The sequence below is a fragment of the Echinops telfairi genome, unplaced genomic scaffold, assembly GCF_000313985.2.
Source record: "Echinops telfairi isolate 266 unplaced genomic scaffold, ASM31398v2 ScPeMD7_7424;HRSCAF=8462, whole genome shotgun sequence".
NCBI classification, from domain to species: Eukaryota; Metazoa; Chordata; class Mammalia; order Afrosoricida; family Tenrecidae; genus Echinops; species Echinops telfairi.
The window spans coordinates 61,046,163-61,073,982 of record NW_022111324.1 but is presented as its reverse complement, the minus strand read 5'-3'; the positions used below and the strand labels follow the sequence as shown (position 1 = coordinate 61,073,982).

General features: G+C 44.3%; 1 protein-coding gene across 4 annotated transcripts in view; it reads right to left on the bottom strand.

Annotated features, from left to right (window-relative positions):
- The window catches only part of PROX1 (prospero homeobox 1), a 59,008-nt gene extending 31,619 nt beyond the window's left edge, over positions 1-27,389 (bottom strand). For 2 of the 4 annotated variants that reach the window (XM_045298061.1, XM_004699887.3), the window contains exons 1-4: positions 26,441-26,549; positions 17,318-19,106; positions 10,025-10,132; positions 3,034-3,228 (exon numbers count right to left, since the gene is read on the bottom strand). In XM_045298061.1, coding sequence (XP_045153996.1) covers positions 3,034-3,228; positions 10,025-10,132; positions 17,318-19,039 — 2,025 coding nt within the window. In that variant the 5' untranslated portion in view covers positions 19,040-19,106; positions 26,441-26,549. Of the gene's footprint in view, positions 1-3,033; positions 3,229-10,024; positions 10,133-17,317; positions 19,107-26,440; positions 26,550-27,321 lie in introns of those variants that run through there. The other 2 variants (XM_045298062.1, XM_045298063.1) reach the window with 2 other exon arrangements.
- Between the last annotated feature and the right edge of the window lie 431 nt (positions 27,390-27,820).

Below are 27,820 nucleotides of genomic sequence, written 5' to 3'. Positions count from 1 at the left end.
GAGCATGGTGTCTTCTCACGCCCCACCACCCCAAGCCCAAACACACACTTAAGGGCCTAGCTTTTACTGAAAGAGGCAGTTGAGACAGAATATTCTAAAAGATCTGCCTGAAGTCACATGGGAAGTGGCAAAATACCTCCCCAGGCTCCTTACTCTGAAAGAGTCTTAAAATAGACATCGCAGATAAAGGAAAGATGGCTTGGCTGGAAGTGGGTATGATTCAGGAAGAGAGGAATATCAGATGTTAATCATATTAAAGGAGGATTTAGCTGATGCTAAACGGAGCAGCTTGTTGGCTATCTGTTGATGCAAGTCATCCTGCTTGTGCCATTTGAAATGCCATGCAGGTAAGGTTTAAACAACCCTGCAAATCCTAATGTGCACTTTAAGGATTTGTTCTCTTGAGTACATTAGACAGTGGAACCACAAAAATCATCCCATGAATCTTAGATAATTACTTTATGACGTCGGAAGCGTGCTGTCAAAAGACTATCTATGTGGCAATAAACCGTAAAGAGTCCTGGAGCACACTGCCTAAGTCTTTAGGCTCGGGTTTCAAGCAGTGCACTTGTCAGGAGAGAAGGAAGAAGAACAAAGCTCTAAGTGACATTTCCTTAAAGTGGTTAGCCATCATCATACTCTTTAGCTTTGGCGGGAAAAACCTGCAAGTGTCTCTTCGTCAGGCTAGTAACCTGGGGTCCAGTTACAACACAGACTTTAAAATACTGGAGCAGTACAAGAAAGATCATCTTCTTTCAATGTGTTCTGAAAAAGAAAAACTTCATTGACCATACGTTTGGCAAGAACAGATCTTTTCCTTGGAGAGCAAAGATAAATTGGTGGCCTACAGTAGAACCACTCACACTGTCATAGAAAAGCCACAACTTCTCTGACGTTGGGTTCCCTATAATCCGCTGTAACGGATGCTCTGCTAAGAAGAAATGGACAAGTAGGGAGGCAGGGCATCAGACCACGCCCTTAACAAGTATAGACTAGGGCCCCTCCTGCCTTCAAAGCTGAACATTTCCCTGGAAATTACTAGGAGGGCAGTCGTGGCTAAGTGGTAGAGGTTTTGCCTTCCACTTAGGAAGCCTGGATTCAATTCCCAGTCCACAGACCTCATACAGAGCCACCATCTCGTTGCCAGTAGAGGCTTGGGCTGACATGATGTGGCAGAGGTTTCAGTGGTGCTTTCCCACTAAGACGGACACGGGGAAAGACCTGGCACTCTACTTCTAACAGTCAGCCAATGAGAACTCCATAGACAACCCTATAGATCAGGTTTCTTCCATTCAGGAACAAGGACGAATAGAGAGACTGAAAAGCTCAAGGAAACAATTAGTCAAAAGGATAGCAATGAACCACCACCACTTTCTAGAGACCAGGTGAATTAGATGGCACCCGGATGAACGGCCCTGCTCTGATCGCAATCTCAAAAGGCCCAACATAGAATGTAGTATTGAAAATCATGAAGAATAGACTTATTGGTCCGATATACTAAAGGAAACCCTGACACGATGGCCCTTAGCCTTCCTTCAAACCTGGCACAGAACCTCACCCCTAAGGATCAAATCTAACAATATGAGACCCAGAGGGAAGCATTTGGCAAAAAAAACACAAAAACATAGTTCAGAAGGCAAGGAGGAGCAGGTAAGAGGGAAATTGGAGACAAGGAACCCAAGGAGAAAGTAAGACGATGCTGTGACCTTGCAACTCATGTCACCAAGCAAAAGTAATGAATTTGCTCTGTAAACCACCCCAAAGCGTTCAAAAGACAACATCCCAAACCCCTATGGATCACAATGGTCTAATCCCTAACCAATCATGGTTCAGGTCAGGACCGGAGAGTGTTTCGTTCCACTGGGCATACCGTTTGCCTTGAGTTAGTTGGCAACCAACTCAATGGCAGCTCATAATACTGATATCCATATGGGAAAGGGAGAATTTTAACAGCCTAGCCGATGCACCGGAGAAAATTCCTCCCTGCAGATTGGCACCACATCATGCCAAGAGAGTACAAGAAACAGACCAACTTTGTCAACTGACAGCCTATCCACTCGTGATCAGGGGGTTCAGGTCACCAGTTAATATTGCCACTGCCAGCAAGGCGCAGCAAAATGCTTTGGTGAACACTAGCAAATGTGCTGGTGGTGTCTCACAGAGTCATTCTGTTATCATGAAAACTGTTTGTTGCACTACATTAACTTGTAAAGAAATGCCAAAAAAAAAAGCAAAAAAAAAAAGAAATGCCTTACTCATTCCTCCCACAGGTCTTTCATTGTTACATGGACATCACTGTCTGAGAATTGTCTCTTTGTGTGTTTAGATGATGTGTTTTATATATGTGAGCATAGGTAGATACATATAGATAGATATAAATATTAGGAACAAACAGCCAAACGCTAGTGTAGGTATCCATACATACAATCACAAGCATGAGTACCCTCCCAAACAGCAAAAGCAAAGATAAAAATAAAATAACACATTGATCAATCTGTTATGAGACAAGCAAATTTTCCTACGTTTAAAGGACACCAATAGTGGTAAAAGTTAGGACCAATGAAATCACGCACCCATGCAACATTTCTAGACTTTTTCAGAAAACAATCTCGACAGTTCACATAGCCACTCAACTGACATCCCACAACCTATGTATGAAAAAGGCCCAGTGGAGCCAAGGGCTTTTGCCCTGCACAGGCAGTCACTAAAATAGCATCATTCATGCCTTGCCGCCATTGTGCTTGTGTCCTCCAGCTTTCCTTCCTGTGGTTCAATGGGCCTTCCATACAAGCAGAGCAGCCATGGAATGAGGAAGAAAATGCAAGTGGGTTAGCTTCCCATGATTCTGATGGGAACCAATGGGAGTCTCTCATTGCTGTGCTAGGGATTACGCTGTTAAAGGACCCCTGTGTGAGAAACCAAGGGAAAGAGCAAAAGAAAACAAAACAGAGTGGGGAATTTTCCTGTAAATAAATCAACCAGTGTTTTACACAGGCAAAGGGAGATGACTAGAAAATAAAGATTAGTTCCTACCTCAAAGTCATTTGCTTTGTTGTAGTGCATGTTCAGAGCCCTGTAGAGCTCACAGTCTCTGGTTATGGACAGCTCCTCGGTGCTGGTGACCCCATCGTTGATGGCTTGGCGCGCATACTTCTCCATTTGGATGTAGTAAAACTCACGGAAATTGCTAAACCACTTGATGAGCTGAGAGGTAATACATCTATTGAACTGTCAAATTTAAATATTGAAAGGGATCAGAACATTGCCATTTTCTTCATGTAATTTTCTTTCAAAAGCATTTAAAGTATTGTTCAAATTCCCCCTCCCTACTCCTTACTGGGATAGGGAGCCCCCTCCAAAACGACGGCTAGAGAAATAATTTACTTACAGGAAATTACAAAGCGAATCAGGAATAGAAATCGTATCCCATGCCGCCCATGTCAACTAGAGAACTTGAATTACAAATCTGACTTTCCTTGGCTTGGCTTTACCATTTTTCACCCACCTTCAACACAATAGATTCCACTGAAGTACCTACCCCTTCACAGAAATCCACTCTGGTTAGAAGATCCTGGGAAGAGTAAGTGGTTAGTCTGAGGGACCATAGAGGATGAGCTGCATGGCTTCACCACTAGCATGGATTTTATTATTATTATTTTTTAATGAGAATTGTGTGTCACCACGTGGCTCTTTCCATGCCAAGAAAATGTTTGTTTTGGGTTTGTTTTTTCACATCATGGGAGGAATATGTCATTTGCTTATTTTGGGGTGTGGGTCATCCCGAGGACCATGCCACCTTAATTCCACTCAGTGCTCACCTACAGCTTGGTGCAGCCTCCTCAGACCTGTGAGCTAATCACATGCTCCCTATAGCCAGCACCAGAAAAGACCTACAACCACGTTGGCCGGTGCCCAATGCTGGTTGGGAGGTATGGATGGCTACAACCCAGTCCACAGATGGAGAGAGTTCATCCTTGTTACGTTTTTTTCTTTTTCTTTTACTTCTAAATACCGAGTTACTATAACACAATTAGATTTTAAAATTTTGTTTACCAATGTTTCCCTCTGACCTTTGAATTGAGGATGTCATATTGGACTCTCTGCAAATGATACCATCCTTATTGACAGTCCTCTGTTCACATAAAGGACAGCTGCGTCTCAACTTGCCAAGTCAAGACCAATAAATCCATAGCCTTCTATCGGGCCGGCTGACAGCCCCCTGCCTTTTGTCATCACAAGCACCCCCCTTTCCAGGCCCCCAGAAAAAAGATGTACATTCATCAAAAATCAACAAAGAACACTTATCAAACACTGGCCCTGAGAACATCCAGGCTCCCACAAGATGACAGCTAAAGTGTGTATCGGGGCTGTAATTACTCCGCAGAAAGTTGTTTCTATACTCGCAAAGATAATAAATGAATGAAAATTTATGGCAGAGAATGGAAGTCACAAGGAAACAGAAGCAGGGAGACTGCTGTTTCTCCCAAAAGGCCAACTTGCATCATAATTGCCATGCAGTTGCAAGGGTCCTTACAGATAATTGACCAGAAAATGATTAAGTCATCAGCAAATCGCTTCTGCTTGCAAGAGTTCAAACATGTACTTAACCTATCCAAGAATTATATTTTCACTCTGGGTGTCTGCTCTGTCTCTATTCAGCCTTGCGGGGAACCCGATTAAAAAGACAACTGAAGGACCCCCGTTATCTGATCTTCTGGTTGCCGATTTCAATAGAACTTAAACCCATTACGATTTGCTGAACTTGGAGTTCTTTCCATTTTATCTCAGCAGTAAAATACACTGTCCAAATTTCCAGACACTGAGATAAGGACTACAGGCCCCCGTGACGGCTTACTGTTCCTCTTTAATTCTTTTAGAATAAGAAACAAAACATTACAAAATGATAGCAGGCTGTGCACTGGGGAATGAAAATTGCTTTGACATGGAGATTAGGTTTCTGCATTGTTACAAGACATTGTCTCATATGGACAAGAGTACTGTAGAGGGGAAAAAAATAGAACGTTTTTTTTTTTGTTTTTTTTTTTCTGGAATGGTCATGAATGACCTAATGGGGAGGACAAAAAAGTAAGTGCACTTGCCATTATTTAGGAATGGGCCATAAAGGGAGATTTGAAGCTTATTGTTGGAGAATGGAAATGCCAGAGAGGAAGAATGGACAGAAACAACAGACTCCGCAACCAGGAGACAAGCGACATGGCCAACAGAACAGCTTGGAGGACGGGGTTTCTCTGCACCAGAAACAAACTGGATTGTGTTCGCTTTCCGTTGGTGGCGGAGAGCAAAAGCAAGTCCCCTGTTTCCAAGAGACTCAAACTGGGGGAGTCGCCCCACCCCGGCCGAAAAAGGAGAAAAAAGCGCTGAACTTTAAGGAGTTAATTTCCCCCATCCTGGAGTGCCGTACAAGAAAAGGATCAATTGTTCTATAAAGGGAAGCTCTGTAGTGTGTTAATGTGTTACTGCAAAAACTAATCGGTACAATAAAGGGGCTGTGTTTCCACAGTGTACGAGTCTCTGTGACTTTGATTAATGCTTCCCATGGGACATCTCCGCCTCAATATGGGCTGAAGAAACTTCCTAAATATTCAATGAGCATGGTCAAAAGATGTATAAAACAAATCAATCTGACACCTTAATCTGGCTCGGCAGCAGTTGACTCAAGGGGTGGAGGGAATGAGATACATCATTTAACACTGCCGGGCTGGGAAGCCTGTGAGCGTCTGTTCTTCAAAGCTAACGCGACACGGGATCTGTTGTACTTATTGGTCTAAGAGTTAGTAGTGGCTACATTAAAATCAGCGCCCAGTCATGAATAAGGAGCTGATGGAGCCCACTGAGCCAGGCACTTCTCTGGCATGTGTCCCCTTGCCTTATAATGAGCTGAACTTTGGGCCAGGCTAAACCACTGTGCAGGAAGTGGGACTCTCAGAGGGGCAGCGGACTTGGCTTAAGCTCTTACTTGGGCAGGTGAACTAAATCATCCCTCTGCCAGCAGTGCCGTGGATGGCCTGCTCTCACCATCCACCAGCTCTGTCTATGATTCCCCCCCCCCTTATTTACAAGGTAATTTAAAAGCAAACAACAACAACAAAACGGTATCCTGGTAAAGTCCATTCCAACCAACTCTTGGGAACCCCAGGTGCGTAGAGTGGAACTGGGCTTCGGAGCTGATTTTTTTTTTTTTAACACTTAATTTTGTTGGAGTTGAGAAGATGCACAGCAAACACGTGCCGCTTCGACCACTGCTCCACATGCAGCTCAGTGGCACCAATTCCGCCCTTCAAGTTGTGCGGCTACCTTCACCCCCCTTTTCGGAGTCGTTCCTGCCCCATTAACATGCATTCACGATCCAGAGGATTTCCGACAGCTGCTCCTTTGGAAGGAGCCCTGGTGGCATAGTGGGTTCCCTATTGGGTTGCTAACCCCAAGGTCACCAGTTTGAAATCACCAACCACTCCTCAGGAGGAAGATAAGACATTTACTCTGGCCAAGAGTTATGGTCTCAGAAACCCACAGCGGCAGTTCAACTCTGTTGGAATCAACTCAATGGCAATGAGTTTGGTTTGGTTTGGCTCTTTGGGAAGTAGATTGCCAGGCCTTTCTTCCAAGGCAGTCCTAGGTGGACCCAATGTTCCTAGCTTTCGGTGAGTAGACAAGAACTTGACAGGTTGCAACCACCCCGACAATGACAGTTCTAAGCCTTAGGAACACGCCTAAGAAAAGTGTACGTAGGGGCGTGCTTCACTCTCCCCTCGCAGAGCTGGTCAGAGTCTGAGCTCAGGCCAGCACATGGCTCCCCAATGGAGGCTGGGGTGCGCCCCTGTGCACCACCTCAACTTAAGGAAACATTTCTTTGCCGCTGGTGCTGCTCCTCTTGGTTTACATTTGCAATGCTAACATCCAACCAGCATTAGCAATGACTTCAGGACCTAGGAATAGGATTTTCTTGTAGCTCAGTGGCTCTCCACCTTCCTTATGCCACAACCCTTTCAAACAGCTCCTCATGTGGTGGTGGCCCCCCCAACCATAACATTATTTTCGTTGCTACTTCATCACTGTCATTTTGCTACTGTTATGAATCGGGCGACCCCTGTGAAAGGGTCATTCGACCCCCAAAGGGGTCGTGACCCAGAGGTTGAGAACCGCTGTTGCAGATGAATGTAACCACAAGCAAGTATGGGCTTGTGACTTCATGACAAGCAGAACGGGGCCACAGACACGTGGGGTCTCCATCAAGACAAGTGCTGCCGAGCTTCATCCGTGATGCAGCTCCGAGGTCCCGTCACCACTCTTTGAAGCACCTCTCAATTCTGTAGTGGGTTCCTGAGTCCTGACCCAAATAACATTTGGACTGTACAGAGAAACATCTAGCTATATCAGCCTTGCCAATAATGACTCACACCCTGTAATCATATATATGTGAGGATATGTGCACTAAAAACACACCTACACATGTATTTGTATATATTCATTGATAAAATTTCAGTTCTTGATTATTCTTGGTGTCAAAGAAGTCCCAGGATGCCCTACCATTGTTTTCTGGAAAGTTTCTGGACCACTCTATTTTCTTCTTAGATGTATGCCTTTCCACTACCCACAGGGTAAGTAAGCTCCAGGGAGGCAAACTCATTTATTACTCGCCAATGGTGGTGGTGGTGGTGGGGTATATTTAGGAGAGGTGGAAATGCCTAATCCATTCTAAAAATTTTATAAAGAGCAATGACCTGGGGTGCTTTTGTTTTGTAACACGTCATATGGGAGGGCTTCAAAAATTCATGGAAAAATGGAACTGAAGGATAAAGCTAATAGAGTCCCCTCATTTTCCCTACTCTTTCCCCTCCATTAGAGTGGATAATTGGGAGTTAACTAGACTCATGTATATTTGAACAGTCTTTGCCCCCAATCTGGGTAGAGCTATGGAGAGAATCTATAATCTGAATATGAGTGCTTTTTAAAAATAAAACACTCACCAGGTATGTAATTGTTATTTACACAGAGTGAGTGATTATTTGCCAAGATGAATCGCTGGATGTATCCTAAAAGGATGGGAACAATGTCTCGTCAGTTTGTTTCTCCCCGTGCTCATTCCCAGCCCCGCATGAATGCGAATGCTTCTAATATTTACATCTACTGTGGAGCCTACTCTTCCAGCCGCTGCCTTTCAATGGTGGACCAGTGATCCCTATGGATGCAGTGTGCAAAGCTTGCTGGCATCCTTTTGGATGAAGGCTGCTATATAAAATAGATAAGGTACAGTCATGATTATCTCACAACCCCGCAGACCACTGGGAACAAAAGAGCTAACACAGAAATCTACGTGTACACACAGACAGACACATGAGCTAACAACACACCCCACTCTCCTTCCCCACATCACCTCCAGGAACTAAAGTGTTGAAAGGATTCCCCTGGAAGAAGACTTTGCCAGGTTCTACTGGTTGGTCTTCCCCCAGTGGACAAATTCCTTTAAATCTGTCTCTTCTAGGCTTTCAGTTTCTGTTTTCAAGTGATTGTTGAGTCAATTCCAACTCACAGTGACCTCATGAGTTCCAGAATAGAACTGTTGCATAGGGTTCTCTGGCTTTAACTTTGCAACAGCAGGTTGCCAGGCCTTTCTTCTGTGACACCCCTGGGTGGGTTCACCCTGGCCGCCTTTAGGGTAATCGTTGAGTGCAAACCATCTGCATCCCCAAGGACCTTCTATTCTAGTGAGGCCCCCTACAAAGGCTTTCCTTGGCCTGTTGCTGTCAGCTTGTTTTGTGCTTAATGATTCTTAACCAGCTGTTTAAGGCATTGCCTTTCTCTGCCTTCCCTCTCCTGCCCAGTTTGTTGGCATTGACTGAGGACAAAACATGCCTTCCACTTAAGAAGCACGGCCAGGGAAGGAGACAGATAAAAGGCTGAAGTTGATACACAATTCAAAAGCAAACAGGAGGGAAAACAGAACTTTTCTTAGAAGGCCAAATAAAACATCAGTGAAGGAAACTGAAATGTGCTGGCCCTCAGATGGGGCCGAGGAAGCAACTTGGGCACGGAGAACAAGGCAAGCTGTGCTGAGGGGCGTGGCAGAGGGCCTGCGGGTTCTGGCAGCTTGTGAGTTCTCAGTGGCAGAATGAGAACTTGTACATATGGGGTGGGGGGAGAGACGCACCCAGCCCTAATAAACTAATCTCAGCTAATGTAATGTTTATCAAGTCCCTTGGATAATGATACCATGCGTGTCATTATCGTTATCAAAACCCAATCTATGTTTTAAAAAGTTACAGATGCTTAACACAACATCGACTCAATGCAAACAATGACTTAAAACCCACACACACACACACACACACACACACACACACACACACAGAACCAGGAGGTTCCAATAGTCTATAGAATCAGGGAGGCTGCAGCTGTAGGCCGACGGCTTTCATATCCTCATTTGAATAATGTGTCCTGAATCTGTCACTTTATTCATTCTCCTTATGCTCAGTGTACTCTACATCAACAACAAATTAAGTTGTAAATAAGAGACAATCATCACTTTTGTTTTTAAGCAGCTACTGCAGAGAGAATTTCAATGTACGCTCCTTTTCGACAGGGTGGAGAAAAAAAGAGGTGCTAGCGTTTGCTTTTATAAGCACAAATATGAGGAAACCAACAGACAACAAAAACAGAAAACAGTTTACTGCTGTGGAGGGAAGAGAAGCAGTTTTCTCAAGCATCTCCATCCATTACTAGCTGAAGCTTTTTTTTCCCAAGGAGCTACTACTGTGACATATCAAAACTGAAGTTGAGTTTCCCAGCCGAGCTTGCAAAACCCACGTGGCTTATTAAGAACCCTTCTTCAAGTGCCAATACACCAGGGCCATCTGTGCTGGGTACCCCTGTACATAAAATCTATCAAAACACAGGCGCATTCATGAACCAGGTCTCAAGTCCATTCCATTAACTTCCAAGAGTTGGAGTCACTATAGCAGTCATAGAAAGTGAAAAACACAAAGCAAACGGAAAACATCCCTACCTTTACGTCGGAGAAGTAGGTCTTCAGCATGTTGGAGCTGGGGTAACGGGTATAAAAGAACATGAGTTTTGCTTTTTTCAGGTGATTGGGTGACAATCCTTCCTGCATGTAGGATGCAATTGGTTAAGGGAAAAATGTCTTTAAATCCAAGACTCCGCATCACCACCACCCCCATACCACCACCACCACCTCCACCACCACCACCACCATCACCATGCAGAAAGTCGGGAGGTCCACCGAATAGCTGTGGGAGTGCTGGCAGGTCAGCAGCATGGGCCTTGGGATCCATTGATAATTTGCTGTCATTTCTTCAAAATGCTATCATCGTCGGTCAGAGATCACCCCGTGTAAAATGATAAGTATGCACAATTCAGTTGCAGACTCTCAGGCACTTTAGGGTGAAGGCAGCCAAACTGCCCCCCTGCCTTGGGTCTGAACTGCTATATATACATTCAGTTGTTGCTAAGGGGACAAACGCACCCAACATGCACTTGCATAAGTCTTAGCGCAAGAGTTGTCTACTTTGCAATTAAGGTTCTGTTTTTTCTTCTCTCTCTCTCTCCCCACTGCCCCCCCCACCCCCCCGGCAATCTGCAGCTTACATTGAATTATTGTACTAATGTGCATGGGGACCTAAGATGCATTTTGAAGATGGTTATGCAAGCTCCACACATTTTACCGTTCTGTGCTAATTCACAGGCAGGAGTATCTTGCCTCACCTTCTCCCCATCATATTGGGCCTTTTTAATTGTTTGCTTTTAAATAGCACCTAAAACTTGGGAAAGGTAGCTCTGGCACAGAGAGAACTGGGGGAGGGAGGGTGCCGCTTTTGTTAAAGCAATGATCCAAAACCAAACACAATTTGCCTTCTCCTGGATTTATAGTTAACTCCTTTGAGAATGGCACAGGGGTTGGGGCTAACAAATCAATGAATGTGGGTTAGCAGATCAATAAGTGGCCACTTACCCAAAATAAGAAGGCCTATTTATCTGGAAACATCATTACCTTTTAGATCTGTAAACAGCAGCAACTAAAACAGTTCCCAAGAGAATGTAAGGCTAACCATAACAATCCAGGCTTCCTGGTCCCCCCCACCCCTCAAGATTCTTGGCACTCCTCAGCAGACTCAGGGCTGGGATGGCGCTGGTCACATCTGTGCTGCAGCCTGGCCCTGCCATTTCCTCAGCAAATTAATGGCTTTATAATTTATCAGAAATGAAGATGCACGTGGAGAAAATCAATGTGGTCCCCCACAAGGTCAATTAAGGGTCCTTCCTAGAAGCTTCTCTAAGGATTTTCTCTTAAAAGACAGTCTGGGAAAAGGAGGAGGGGAAAAAAAAGAAGAAAGACAAGAGAAATGAGCACGAATACACATTGCACACCACTATAGATATGTGTATCTATCCATCTCTCTATCTACACACCCACACATCCTTAACTACCCAACTCAAAATTTATACCTTAGGAGAAAAGGTCAAAAACGTGCAGATACACAGATATGTGGGCAGTGGTAAGGGTTTCCTAAACACCTGCATTAACACAGCAAGATCACACTTACACATGGAATGACCACCAGAAAGTTACTGAGAGGGGTAGAAATAGTCCCTTCTACAAGCTGTTACTACTTAGAACGGGTGTTAAACCAGAGCATCTGTGGAGAATTCACTCAATTGTATTTCCTTTCAAATATCTCAGGCAATTTTAAAAAGATCCTCTTGGTTGGTCAAGGGAAAGTATTGTGCTCCCCCCGCCCCCGCTGAAAATAAACACTGAAGAGAGAAATTTTGATTTTATATTTGTAAGCCAAAGCAGCTTAGCTGAACTTGTGTTTTTGTTTGAGATCCTTAATGATTACAAAGACGATAATTTATGACTGACATACTTCTTGTGCCAAGGAAAGAGCTGAACGGCCCTCCATTAGACTGATAGCGAAGTCTAAAGGAGCCCGGCGCCCTCCAGGACCATCTGTCCACATGGATAAGTGAAATAATAGTTGCAAGCTGTCTCCTATTGCCTCGTGATAAGAGTTTTAGGCAGGTCTAAACTTCGACAAAAGGTCTCAGATCGGGGTTCTGATCTTTTCTCCCAGGCGGCACCATGAAGACAACCTCATACACTTAATTGTTGGGGAGCTGGGGGGGTGGGCGTCCCACATCTTTTAAAACGTGGCCATACAAAATAAAAGATAGTTTGGTGGCTGTGGTTCTCAGACAGGCAGAGAGCTATGGAAACTTCCTGAACGTTCTCATTGCGTTTAAATGACTAACGTGTCTTAGTCCTTTTAATTATTTTATTTCATCTTGTAAGCTATCTGTCTTATTTTGATCAGGATTTAGAGGCTTTTTGTGTAATAAAATTTTTTTAAAAGATATTCTAATATGAATTTCTCAGGCTTGTGTTTGCTCTAAAATGTTTCCTGTTGGTAATACTTGGAATTGGGCAACTGAAATGGAACACAGAATAAATCTTTATCTCTCAGTCCTGGTGCAATTAAGATAAAACTCCCATAAAATATATGATTCTAATAAACTATTAAAAATAGCTAATGAAACATTTAAAAGCCAACAGTTAGATAATCCTCTTTTTTTTTCCTCCTCAAAAATAAATCTGAACTGACCGATTGGTTAATTTCCCTTTTAAGTGCTTGTGCTGAAAAGCAACTGTTCTTCCAAGAAAGCACTAGCTGTTTCCAGGATACTTACACACGCACAATGACTCATGACGGAATAGATTCAGTAAACATACAGCTGTACTGAACACGAGCTAAGCTCCATTCAAGGCCAGGAAAGAAAATGAGCACAAATAAATATTAAGGAGGTACAGGGGGGAGGGGGCGAGGGGGGATGGAACGCAAACAAGATCTCTCCCGGCAGCTCATGTGGCTTTGCCTCAATTCTCTTAGCCATAGCTTTGTGAAGACAGATGACATTCAGTTCTATGTGTAATGCAAAATAGACAATAACTGCTGAAACTTGAGACAGCTGCCAGGTGTAAAAAAAAAAAAAAAGAAAGAAAGAAAAAAAGATGATAAATCCATAAATTAATGAAAGACATCTGCTCAGAATATAAAAGATCAGAGAAGCAGGGTACTGCAGCTGAACCTAAAACAGTGTTCAAACAACCCGAGAAGCGGAGTGTCGTCTGCTTACCAAGTACAATCTAACCTTACCTCAACAGCAGCAGCGGGAGGAGCAGCAGCCGAGGCAGCAAAAAGGCAAATGGAACAATACTAGGTTGTGAAGGCTGGAGGGAGAAATGGTTTCCCCCCAATTGAACTCGGGATTGTGGGTTGAGATTTTACATCTTGCTGCTATTCTAACCAAGTGGGTTGAGGCTGCTCACTAACATTTTCAAAATGCTTTGAAGCCCAAAGATTTTTTTGTGTGTGTGTGGCTTTTTCCTTGTTCTCTCCTTTGCTGTATTTCTAAGAGGCTCCCACCTTAGGGAACTTCAAGGAAGAGAAAAGACCTCTATCGTTTAATGATAGTGGTCATGGAGCAAGTTGTTGCTCCAATAACTTCAACAAAATCAGTGGGGTGGTATTCATGGAAACGGCTCTCTCTCTCTCTCTCTCTGTCTCTTTTTAACTTACTTACTAACCCTAACCCACCCCAGGTGTGGAGGAGGCATTTGGAAAACCAAACTCTGGAGTCTGGAGATGTTTCCCTACAACTGGTAGAAATACTTTAGCAGCACAAGATTTCTAAACCTGTACAAAGCAGCACTTTCCATCGGTGGTCTGCACATTTTAGAAATCCATTTTGAATCCATGTGTTTTCCAGTGGTATTTTCATGTCAGATGACTAAGCAGTCTGCTCTCCCAAACGTCAAATGATTTAACCTTCTCTATAAAAGTTGGGCAGGGAGAAGCTGCCTGCCTCTGAGACAGACTCAGTTTCTTCACCTCCATGACTGAAGGACTTATAATTCTACTCTGGGGCTGTAATTGGGTGCATGCAAATGCTCGAGGCCTAAACAAGGCTATTTTTCTTGAGATGCAAAGAGGCTGAATGACAAGGAACATCACGAAGGAAAACAATTGGCTCGCTGTTTCTTTTGGAATTTGAATAAAACTTAATATTTGATTAAAGAGATTCATTTGCAAAGATACTGAACACATTTTTTTTTAAATATCAAGACATGTGCTCTTGGGACAGGTGTGCTGACATATAGTTTAGCATGTACACATTCATTATTTCCTTTCTATCCAAAGAGAGAATGATATAATGTGTTTGGTAATACAGAACACACATTCAGTTTAATGCACTGAATTTAAAATGGATTTGTCCGATGAGCTAGTGTTCTTATTCTTACCATGTTGACCATGCACAAAGAGGCAGGTGATGCCCTTTGGAGTGGTAAAGAACCATATCTTATGAATTACAAGTCAGAGAGCCATGTGCTAAAAAACAAAACAAAACAGAAACAGAAACAATAATGGTAACCATAGTGATACTATTTCATCTCATCTCTATTCATCTTTTCTAGGAAAATGTAATCATTATATTGGGAATATCTGTATGAGGAGTTCAAATAGGGTCCCAACTAAACAAGATCGAAGTAAACTATTAGTCACTGTGGTCCCAGAAGTTTTATCACAGTAAACGTGTGGGAACTGTGTCAGGTGAGTGGGGGAAAGAACTCAATGGTACAGCCATCATGGAGCCAGGAGCCAAGTGAATCTGCTCTCCCAAGCAGTGCTCAGCTCTTCACTGGCTTCAGAACTGTGTGGACTACAGAAAAGGTGGCTGGCCTTTCTCCTGCCTGAGAAATAACTTATCAATGAGGCAAGTGCTTAAAAGTGCTGTGGAGTAGAGCGAAGAGAAAGAAGCAGAGAATAGGAGGCCCAATATTGGAAAATGCAATCATTGCATGCAACAAGGGGCCAATGTTATTTAGCTACACACAGAAAAAAACCAACTCCAGGTGCACACAACCAACATTCTATATGGCTGTGGGTGTTTCCAAGCCATCAATCTTTAACAGAATTTTAATCTTGGTAAGAGAGAAAAGCTATTCCTCTGAAAAACCAGCAACTATATTTTTCGCTAATGCCTTTAATATGTATAGAAATAAAGGAACTTCTCCCCATTCAAATAGTCAAAATTCCTCAGAGGATTTAGAAAGAGTGAGACAATGAGCACAGCCAACACTTCGAGCAATCCAAAAGTTACGTTTGCCCTAGACCCAACTCTGAAAGAGAGGGAGCGAGAGCTATCTCAGACATAATTTTCATCTGCTTACAACAAATCTACTGGGGAGTGGAAAAAACAAAACAAAACAAAGCAGAACAAAACACTGAGCGAAACTTGGACTAGAGTTTAGTATGAGCTTATAAAACTTTGAAATTTGGATGCTTCAAGAAGTCACTGAAAATAGGCTTATCCCTCTACACTGTGTGTGTGTGTGTGTGTGTGTGTGTGTGTGTGTGTGTGTGAGTGTGTGGGTACAAGAGAGAGACAGAGTGACTGCCACTTGTTTCAGAATGAACAAGGCAACACTGAGTGAGAACCAACGAGAGTTAGCCTGGGACTAAAAGAACAACACAAAAGTTGCCCTCGAATCGATTCCGACTCACTGTGACACCTTGTTTCAGGCTCAAACTGCACAGGGTTTTCAAAGGCTGTGATCTTTCACAAGCAGATCACCAGGTCTTTCTTTAGAGAAGCCACTAAGGCAGATAGATTCACACTGCCAAGCTTTCTGTTTTAGAAGTCAGGCACTTATTTGCACTCCCCAGGCACTCCCCCTGGTCCTTAGCCTGGCTTGGACTCAGAAGATGCTCTTCCTGTAAAGGGTGAAAGAAAACAGTCAGCCCATTGTGCTTTCTTACTCTGCCTTGCTCATCCCCAACAGCTATATTCCAATCATTCTGGCCAGCATTGATGGTTTGCTTATAATGTGTAAGATTTGGGGCTGGGGAGAGCTTTGATTCATGACAGATAGGTTAAACCGTTCGATCTTCGGAAGGTGGAGGTTAGATCAGCAACCAAATCAAGACTTAATTTTGACTTATTTATATTCTCAGAGCTCAACTCTTTGTCCTTTTCCTCCTCACGACAGTATCCTTGGCTTTCTTGTTATCCGGAGACTTATCTCTCGTCATCGAGACGATTGCTCAAAATCCTCAATTTAGTAACAGTCAACTTAATTGCTAAATTTTATATCCATCTGGAAACTGATTATAAAAGAAACATGCGTCCACCTGCCCTCCACTCTACTAGCCTGAAACACCAATGTGCACAAGATTTTCAAAAATTTCCTTAAAGGACTGATTTACCCAAAACAAACAAGCAAACAAACAAAAACACACCAGTTAAAAACAGCTAGTGTTCAGGGTGAGTCTAATAAAAAAAATAAATAGAATTGATATTTCTACATAAAAGTCTGGTTCAGAATTTCAAAGTTCCACAAAACGATGGCCATTGCTGAAGTCTACTACAGCTGAGTTTTATACTTAATTGTGCTCTCTTCGCTTTCCAAAATAATTTGCTTTGTGTATGTTAGGACAAAAGATTTCTGTGTATGGCTGAACAGAGGTTAATCATGCATAGAGGCAGCTGCACCAGACCCAAAGAACAGACCTTGGGTGAACGAGGAGAGAGAGAGAGAGAGACCGATGCCGGCTGAATAAATCAGTACCTGTATATTTCCTTGAAGAAAACAATAAAAAAGAGTCTTAAAAATTAAAAAGAAAATCTAACCCCTCCACCCGCACCCACCTTTCTCTCACCCCAGCCTCCTACAGTGAAGTGCTCTTCCCTGAATTTGATTGTGGCCTTCAGTAAGTGGACTGGGGTAGGGGCAGTGGGGGAGGTGGCTTGCAGACAGTTTACAGAAGGAGTCTTCTTGTTTTGGAATCTCAAGGATCTGAAAACTGACCTTTCTCACCCCGTTATAAAACTTACCAACTTCTAAGAAGACATCTGATTGAATTCAATATTTATAATGACTCCCCCCTCCCCGGCCCACTCCCCTTTCTGAATCTCCTCTAGGAAAAAGGAAGGGATAATAAAGGAAGAAAGCACAGCAGAGAAAAGGCTGCTGAAAACACGGCTTCCTTGAAGTAATTAACAACTCCAAGGAGCTGCACAGACTTGGGTTTGACCTGAAGCTTTTGTGTCGTCAGGAATGCCCCCACACATGTTGCTTTAAAAATAAAAGAAAAGGCCCCATTCCAATAAGAGGGAAAGCTGCGTTTTCCAGAACAGACAGCGCTGCGAGTGCCTAGAGATTGTGTAAGCCTAACCTTTGGGGGAAGCAGTTCTGCTTTGATTTCCTTGAAAAGGATATTGCACTTCCCGAATAGGGTGAGATCTCGGACATGTCTTGCAGATCGCCACACTCAGACTTGATGAGGGACAAGGAGAGCCCTTCTGCGGTGCTGGGGGCGTGGACTGGCGAACAAGGATGGTGGCCCAGGTGGTGAGATGACATCTTGGTCCTCAGACTTGTCGTCTCCCGAGTTAAGTCTAAGGACTCAGGAGAGGTTCTGTCTTTCCCAGAGAAGGAGCCGGAGGGAGCACCCAGGGGACTCTGAAATGGGTAGGCCATCAAGGGCAGGGGGAAAGGGTGGCGGAAGGTAGAGGTGGTGAAGCCTGTGGTGGAGAGAGGTGACTGGTGCAGCGGCTGGTGGTGGCCACCAGTGGGGGGCCCCGAGGCAGACTGGTCAGATGAGTTTTTTCGGACCACCAGGGGCAGTGCCTCTGTCTGGTCTGTGGAACTGGGCATCTGCACGTTGCCAAAGGTGTCCAGGGGGTTCGGAATGATGACATCGCCAAAGCACTGCAGGCGCTGGTTGGCGGTGTGGAAATTGTGGTTTTCCCCATTGACTGCGAATCTGGCCTGGGGAATCTGGAGGGGTGGGAAAACCTGAGGAAGCTGGCGGGAGGGCTTGGCCGAAAAGACTTTGACCACAGTGTCCACAACTTGCGACATGGCAGTGTTCAGTTCCTGTTTCAAGGTCTCGGCCAAATGTTTGCCTTCTGGTTGTAAGGAGTTTGGCCCGTGGTCTCTTTCTTTGTTGTTGCCTTCTCGTTTCGGCTTGTTTTCAGCCATTTCCTGCTCTCGGATCAGGGCCCGCGCCCGGTCAATGAACTGCCCGGGGTCCAGCTCGCACATCTCGTTATCTGACCGCCCGACGGAGTCCTGGGCCCTGGCATCCAGGATCTCCGAGCGCATGCTGTCTTCAGACAGGTTACCATCTTCATCATTCTCAGAATCAGTGCTGTCGTAGATCTGGTAGAACTTTTCCTGCAGCTGGCGCAGCTGTTTCTGCATGTCCTCCAGCTGCTGTTTCAGCTGTCGGCGCTCCTCTCGCTTCTGTTCTTTTCGGGCTGAAACCAGCTGCTGGAAACTCTGCTGCTGCTGCTGGGGCAGCTTCTGCTTGCGTTTGTTTTCTCGGTAACTTTCTCGGGGACTCACAGACTGCGGGGCCATCTCTCTTTCATTTTCATTGCCCCGTAATGCCACGCTGGGGGAATGGCTCATACCCCGAATGATATTCTCCACCCGGGCGCGCTTTGCTCTCAGGTGCTCGTCACATAAGCGATCCATATCAAACTGGCTCATAGTAGGCCTGCCAAAGGGGGAAAGACACTCTGGGGGGCTGTCTCTTGAAGAGTTGCTGCATATATCCTCCTGATGTACTTCCGAGCCTGTACTAGAGAGACCGCTGGCTTGGAAACTGGGCTCAGTGCCACCATTTTTGTTCATGTTATTTTTCAACAGCTGGGAAATGATGGTTGCTCCTGGAAAAGGCATCATGGCATCTTCATACGAGTTCGCCCTCTTCAGCAGCTTGCGGAGTACATTTGACTTTTCCCCATCTGCATGCTGCACCACTGAATACTCAACATCCTGCTCGGAGCCCTGGGGATTCATGGTACTGAAAAACGTTGCTCTTGCCTTGGCGAAAAACGCAGACGCTGTCCCTACCGTCCTTTTCACTCCAATGTCAACTCTTCTCCTCTTGGTTTGCCGGCTTAAGAGGGCTGTGCTGTCATGGTCAGGCATCACTGGACGGTTATTGTGCCATCTTCAAAAGCTCGTCAGCTGGGCACAGCTCAAGAATCCCGGGACCCTGGCCAACAGAACAAAAGGACTGATGAATCATTTTCTTTAAATTTCTCCAAATTTCCTGACCTCAATCCTGAATCAAATGCAAAATGCATAGGCTCTGGGATTTATGGCACATTACAATTATTGCAATTTATTATGCACTCTGCCTGAAATGAAACATTTTTAAATATTTCTGCTCCACTGGTTTAAGATGGATTAAGATTTTAAAAAAAAAAAAAGCCAAAAAAATGCTTAAGCACCAGTAATACGATTCTCTCTCACAAAAACCTAAAAATGATACTGTTTATCTTCAGAAGAAACAGTCGATTCTAAGAACACAGCCTCTGAGAAACAATTGATTAAATTTTGGGCATTGAGATTCATGTTACCAACGAGGAAAGAGAGCTGGACTATAAAAATATGGTGAAATTTTGAGGCTGGGTGAAATTTGCATGAAAAAGAATTATTTCTGCAACAGAATTATTGTGTTTTAAAGAGCACTCAATTAAAAAGACTATAAAATAAATATGGGATCTACACCTCTTGCCCACTGAATTTGAAAGTATTTAGTCACAGTGAAGTGGCAAGGAGAACCACTGCCTCCACACCCTTTTTCCAACATAAGTGATCACTTTCGTATCGATATAAGTGCACACATACAATTTTGTCTATTTAACACAATTAGGCATTTTTATGAGTAAGAAATGATGTGATGATATTAATTGCTGTATCTTAAAGTAGCTCTGAGGGTATTTGTAAAATGTCCAAGATGCCCTTCTCAGGGCTTAAATTATTATCAAGTTGGACCCATTGTGAAACAAGGACATTGTCCCATTTTAGAAATCAATATGTCTAACAGTAAATTATTGGACAAGTCAAAGGTAAATACATCTTCAGTACTGATTCTCTTCTGCTAAAATCTGCCCTAAACAACACTGCGCATGCTTAAAGAAACCATTTCACCTGCACCACCTATGAACTTTATTTCTTATGCCCCATGAACGAGGAAGCCCAATCCAGGGTGTGAAGAATGGAAATCCCTCTTCTGGACACGAGCTCCCGTTGTTTCTTGACAACACTCTAAAAAAGAGACCAGCCTTTGCTAGATTTGACAAAAGGCCCTTAACCTATTTTGTGACTTATTAACTAATGATGCTAAACCCACATTTCATATAAGATGCCACTTTTTTTCTGGCTTACAATTGACATTTTCTGAAGAAAATGAAAATGTTGTTGTGTTTTCCATGTAGGATTCATCTAATATTAAACTTCGCGTTTGCTTAACGGAGCACATCTTCACAATAACAGGGTCTATTGCCAAAGGCAGCATGCAGAGTGTTTGGAACGGCTCCCATCTCTCTCGGTTCACCTGTAAAAACATCTACGTGCTCCCTAGGACTGCATCTGTGGCTAGTTTTAAAGAATGACTATCCATGCAAATAGGCATAATTTCAGCATGAAATAACCTGAAAAAATCAAGGAAATGCTCGGTGCTTGGATGGCAACAATGTGCATTATTTTTTAAGCCACAAGGATTTCATCCTGCACTCTCTGCTTTTGGTTTCTCTAGGAAAACAAAGCCAGCAAAACAAAATAAGATCAACCACCTTTTAAAGAGTCTGATTTAGAGTGCTCGGAAGGAAGGAGTGATGCTTCTTCACATTTCTTTTTGCCTGCTTGGGAATAAAAGACTTCTTGGATGATTCAGGATTAAACTTCCTGAGCTGGAATTGCAAACATCGAGTCTCCAAAAAGTCCATCACTTGGTTCAAAATAAAATTCAGGCTGATTGAGAGCCATCACAATAATAACAAACTTGGTGCCAGGGATATTCAAATACAATGACAAACATCTCACTGCCACATCAGAGCTGGTAAGTCAGGTGTAGCTGTCAGGCAAGGGAAAGGAAAAGAGAAACTGAACCAAGAAAAAGAATGAGGAAAAAAAGACTAATAATTTCAAAGGTCTGTTCACGACAGAAAGATGCATGTTTGGAGGGCATGGGTGTTGGCATGGAAGACATTTTTCTTTGTGTTATCAGCATTCCAAAATAAGAGTTCATGGTCATTAAAAAAATGTTTTTTCTCTTTCTCTGTACAAATCCTTTTCTTGTTACTATCACTTGCGAAATACATGGATTTCCAAGTGAAGCATTTTCGTAAACTTTCTGTAGTATTTCTTTCTCCCCATATCACTTTAACATCCAAACTGGATTTTCCTCCTACTCATCCTTGCTGTGGTAAGCACACCTACCTCTGCAGGCCAACCGGGGCTCCGAAACCACACAGTGGTGCGAGAGAGAGGTGGGACAAGGTCATCTCCAGGCTTCCTTCCTTTACAACTGTTAGTTACCTCCATGTCAAGGTCAACTTCACTTCCTCTCATCTACCTAGCTATCAAGAGCCGCATCCCGGCCTCGTGCTGGAGATGGAGATGAGAGGGGGGCTGTGCTCTTCATAAGGTTGCAAGAAACGATCATCTCATCTCTTAGGTGGAGAATAAGTGTTAATTAAGCAAGTTTGTGGAGTCTGCTAATATATATATATTCACCAAAGTCACTGCCATTGAGTCAATGCCAACTCATAGTGACCCTGTTAAAATATAACGCCCTCTAAATCCATCAAACTAAACTAATTCTTGCAATTTTCTTTCAACTATTCAATGTTTTTAGATCAAATAATAATTTCTGTTTTGAGTTATGGGGCTGAAAAAGACTTTGGAGACTCAGTGTAAAATGTCCAGAGAAGATCTGGCATAAGATAAATGATAAAAACCCAACAAGAAAAGGAATTTGATTAAGAGGTATCAGTAAATCTCTCTCTCTCTCTACAGCTTACACTGGTACCTTGGTAGCTGTGAACAGAAATATTGGTGATTCAAACCCAACCAGCAGCTCCATGGGAGAAAGTGCTGGAGATCTGCTCCCGTAAAGACTATAGATGAGAAACCCCTACGAGGCAGCTCTGTTGTCATGTGGAGTTGATAGGAGTCAAAATCAACTCTATGGGCACCTGATAACAAAAGCTTGGACCAAAACTTAGAAATAATGGTATAGTGGTGGCAGACATTGGAACCATAAACCCATGGTGGCCATAGACAAGATCAAATAGTAAGTGGTTTACATAGCATTTATTAGTATCATGCGTCATAAATCATATGTATATGTGAATCTGTTTACCACCTAAGGAAATGCACAGATAAATAACCACAGCATACGGTAAAACAGTTTCAATGTGCTTCCCCAATTGATTGCCCACCTCAGAATGCTATGGAATGACTTACCATTGCTGTTGTCACGTCCACTAAGAATTTTCAAAAACCCCTTTTGTTCCTCAACATATACATTACACCACAATGCTCCAACGATAATTGCTATGATTTTTATTGTCTTTTAATTTTGACATGAATGTTGAATGTAACAAAGCAATATGAAACCTTCCATGCAATCCTGGTGAACGTGAGTATAGTAACTAGGCAGAAACATACTAGTTAAGAATTTGAACCCAAATGTATTATTGATCCTACACACCTATTACCCTACTGAAAACTCCTCTTGAGTTAATGTGGAAATTGAAGAGGGATGCTTTCCATTATTAAATATTTGGCTGCACCAATTGGCATGTCATCGCCAAGAACTCCTATGCGATGACTTTGTTACCATCACTGCTCACTAGCAGGAAGAGAGAAGATCAAACATCCAGATCTCATCGAGTAAGATTTTAATTGCTCAGAAATAAAAAGTGGAATTTATGACATTGTGGTGAATGTGGAGAATCCTAAGTAAACTGATGGCTTAGTGTTAGCAGGAAAAAAAAATCAGTGAAGAATTGCAAAGGAGTGCTGCAGTGTGAAGTAGAAAGAGCTTTAAGCACTTGATGTTAATAAGCAAGTTTTGGGGGTGGGGGTTGGTGGGGACGAGGGTGTTACTTTTACTAGGACTAGCTGGTGTCCAGATTCTGGACAAAGAAGTGTTTCATTGTGGTAATTATCCAGAGAGTTCAGAAGAATCTTCTGTGGGGGTGGGAGAGGGTGAGGCTGGCATGCTTTCTTCCTTGCAGATTATTCAGATTGTTTGTCTCTGTTTTATGCGATTGTTTTATGCAATCACTCACGTCTATGCTTCCAGTCTTTGAATGAGCCTCCAATCTACAGGCATCAACCTGGTTATAGAAATTCAAGCTGGAATATCATCAACAAAGTGCATTTTAAATCAATGTGGAAACCAGTAATTCAAAGGGGGAACTAGATGATTTGATTTAGATATTCCCGAAACCACTAAACTGTTCTGTTTATCGCTGTGTTGAAAAGTTCCTTGTTTGCTAATTAGCAACTTTTCCTTCCTAGATCATTTCAGTTTACAATCAGCTTAGGATAGACCATGGAGTTTATCTGCAAGAACTCATTTGACATAAATTACTACTTCAATCAACTGAAATGCTATTGCCAAAATCATCTATCAGGGTTTAAAATTTCCATTTAGAATGCAATAGTCAAATAATGACAATTTCATTATTAAACTTCCTCTATCCTATCAAAATATCTACCATTTTTTTCGCTTGTAAAGTGAGCATTCGCTATCTATCAGAAACATGCCTAAAATGTTAATTTAAGCTTTTTTTAAAGTGATAATTCACCCATTTAACAAATAAGGGAGAGAAATTATATGTTAAGAAAAAAATATTTTTTCCTCTTTGCAGAAAATTGAAATATTGTACATGTTCTCTGAAGCTTTAAAATGTGCTAGGCAATAAAGTATGAGAAAATCCTTATATCCGTATCCTTTCCTATTTGCACAGGTACTTAATTATAATTCTACAATAATATATCATGCACAGAACCTTTCCATGATATAAAATTAGTAACATTTTATAGTTTTTTTTGTGAATCCTAAATCTAAAAATTGCCTTACATGATCAGTTGCAAAGGCAAGACAGTTCCTGGGTGTTATAAGAAATTCATTTTTGAAAAATGAAGATCTCTTTGAGCAGGTCTGATAATTTATAGAATAAGCTGGTCTGGGTTTTAGGATGGCAAATGCTACTTACAGAGGAACTGTGCTTGGAAATGAATAGTGAGAACAAAGATGCATGTTATGTATGCATGACTTTTCCCCCACAAGGTGGTGATTAAACTAAACAGAATTCTGCATAATGGACACATAAAATATCAGTAAGTGCCAAGTAAAGATAACCCCTATTAAAAATAAAGCAAATGAACATAGTCAGAGATGACGTTTTAATTGCCAAAGGACTTCAAAAGCACCCAAGGAAAGTATTGGGCAGGGGTGGGGTGGGGGGAACTTTCCTGTTTAAGTCTCAAGAATAAATGACACACCTGAGAGCCCATTTTCATGCAAACAATGCTTTCCATCAAACAGCAAAATCAACCTAGAAAAATCTTTCTCCATCTAACCTATTGCTATGCAACTTAGCTTCAAGGTTTTAAAGGAGAAAACAAGTCAGAATTTAAGAATCTAGACTTACATTGGTTAAATCCCTCACACATCAAGCCAGACCCTGGAACGTAAGTCTCTTTTCCCACACTACAAACATGTCCACAGTATAGCCACATGGACAGGGTAAAGCAAATGCTCTCCTCTTCCTTTCTCGACAGACCCAGTCCATTTCATTCCAGAGATACTCAGAAGTTCTTGCAAGGGACTCTTCACAGAACTGTCTGCCCACATCTTGCATCAAATAGAAAGGCAAAGTTACCTCACATGCATTTGAGATTTTTCTTCACCATCAAAGCAGTATCTAGGACATCTGCCACCTGTCTGGTACAATGACAGCCTCATTCCGCTGTGTGAGAGTGTTTAATATAGGACTTGAGAGAGTTTATGCAGATACCTATTCTTTCTGGTTCTGGAGAAAACACCCCAGAAAGATAGGCAATGACAATAGTAACACCTTGAAACTGACTTTGGTATTCTTGGCAGCTATGCACCCCCTCATGGTTGTCCAAAACACACACACACACACACACACACACACACACACACACACGAACAGCCAGGGCTCTTGCTCTCTCTCTGCCAAACACAGACCTAAGAGAGAGGCAGAAACTGGAGGAAAGCTGAGGGGAAGTTCAATCTCTCCCCACCTGCTGCCTGAAGTGGGGGTGGTTCTTGCTGCCTGGCCCACAGGAGCTGAGACATGGCCTCAACAGCAGTCTGTCAATATCCTTAAGAAAAATAAACACACACCAACTTGTCCCCTTCCTCCTCCTCTTCCTCCTCCTCCTCCTCCTCCCTTCCCTAGGCCCCCCAAAGAACTCACAGGGCAGGGCTCAAAACATAACAACAGCCAGATTCCCATTAGCCCAGACAATCCTATTAACCAGGACGACCATACATTCATAAACCACTACAATCCTGGAGCAAGCATTGTGGTCTGGGAGCTGTACAGACACACACAGACACAGAGGAAATTTGCACCTGTCTTTCTTGACACAACACACCTGTCAGGCCCTGCCCATGCGCACTCTGCTAATTGACCTCTGCCTATCTAGTTTAGGAAAGGAAATGATTCTTTTGTGAGGGAGGGCATGGGTAAAGAAAAGAGAACAAGAAAGGGAACACTAGAGAAGAGACTCTTCTAGCCTTGACTTTGAGAGGAGGCCACCCTGTGCTTGCTCTATTTTTATAAGCTCAAGGAGAGAGACAACACAGACCTTCTTGGAAAAATAAAAACAAGCAGGTGAGCTCTGAGCCTACCCTGAGGCAGCGTAGGGTTCACGGTTGCCAAGTCCAGCAGCCTCACACTCCAACCTGCCTCCCCGGGCTGTGTAAACCGGCGCCCAACCCCTCCTCCTAGTTCTGCTCCCAGGCTGCTCCGCAGACTCTCAACTTCCGAAGAAGCTGGGAAGGGGCGGGAGACCTCCGAGTCCTTGGAAGGCCATCGCCCCAGGTACCCCCTCCCATCCAGCTTATCCACCTACGTTTAGTTTTTGCAGGAGTAACTGGCTGGAAACCCCAGAGGAGCCGAAACTTGTTGGACTGGACTTTGGGTGATGTCTTCCCTTCCTCTGAGCTCCCCCTTTCTTGTCTGCGAGGCAAGATAACAGCTGTTCCCCACTCCCCGGTCCCCCTCCCCCGCTATTCTTCCCAGTAACAATTACTCTGACTTCCTCCCCAGTCCTCCCAACTGGGAGAAAACCATAGGTACCACCCAGACAAGACAGACCAAGGCAGCTAAACAACAGAAAAGTGGCAGCCACGGCTGCGAGATTCTTCACCTCAGAGACCTGCTGTCCAAGAACACCCCAGACGCTCCCACCAGTAAATCCCAACCCCTCTGCCTTTCGGAGGCTCTCGATCCCCGATCCCTCCGCAGCCAGGCTCCCAGGCCGCCTTACCCCACTCAACTTGACCCAGCTCTAGTTCCCGAGAGCTCCCCGAGGGGTGCCCCGCACTCTTTTCCCGGGACCCATCGCTTCACGGCTGCAGCCCCGATCTCAACATTTCGGCTTGGAGGCTCCGACTGCGTTTGGAGAGGAAAGTAATACAGCGTCCGCCCCCGCCCCCCGCCGCCGGCCCCCCTTCCCCTACCCTCCTCCCCGCTCGCCAGCCCGCCGCTGGGGTTAAAAGGGAGAAGTGAAAGGTATGCAAATGACAAGCAAATTGGAAGAGCGGGCAAGAAAGGCAGCTAGAATAAACAAGACAAAGGGAAAGGACGCGGGGACTGGCCGCGGAGTTTGCGCCGGGGGACGACGGGGAGGGCGAGGGCTGGCGAGAAGCGGGGATCCGGAGGAACAAAAAGCGACCTGGTCCCCCTCCCGGTCTTCCCCCTTGAGAAGAGAGGGCGGGCGCAGGAGGGAAGGAGGCCAACGCCGGCTCAAACCCGAGCAACAGTGCACAAAAGGTGACAAGATCAGCGGCAAGTCCAGCCATCTCAGCCGCCCCCGGTCGCAAACACCACCCCCGGCCACCAGCAGGCAGGAGAAAGAAATAAAAGCCAAGGCGATCCCTTACTCTTAGGACCTGGGAGGAGCGGAGCGCGGAGTTTCCCGGGGGCTCCGGCTTAGAAACTGTGCAGAGGCTATTTTATTCTGATTCATTAAGAGAACACCGGTTTCCCCCTCCTCCTTTTGGGGGGGTGGGGATGGTGGTGGTGGTGGTGATGTTTACACGGGTGTGAGTCTTGGAAGTCTGTTTTCTTCTCTTCTCATTCAAGAAGAAGCCGGTGCAAGGGAGCCTGGCCGAGGGGAGGGGACTCGCCCGGGGAGCAGATACTTACGCGGTGCGGAGCCGGGGACCGAGCCGCTCGGTCGGGACGCAGAGAGGGGCGCCCGCGCGCGCGCGCCGGGCTCTGGCGGGTGATGAGTGTGATAATTGGACCAGGGACGGTGAGTCCGTGCGAGAGCGAGCGGGCGGGCGGGCGAGGGCGAGGGCGAGGAGGGAGGGCAAAGGAGAAGAGGAGAGGAAGGGAGAGGAGAAGGAGCGAGCCAGAGGTGAAGCGAGAGGAGGAGAGCGCGGAGGCGCTGGCAGCCCGGGAGAGAGCTCGTCTGCGCCGCTCTGCCTGCCGCGGCGGCCGCGAGGGTGTATGATTTGCGAGCGCTCCCTCGGCTGAGGGCTCCGCTCCACGACAAGATTTACTTTAAGACACAGCTGAAGGAAACAGGAAGACTGCACGTCACAGTCTGACTGACGTACCCGGCGCCAGCACCCAATCGCGAGGCGCCTTCGGATGCAAGGGGGGATAGCGAGGCAAGAGAACTTGGGAGGGGGAAAAAAAA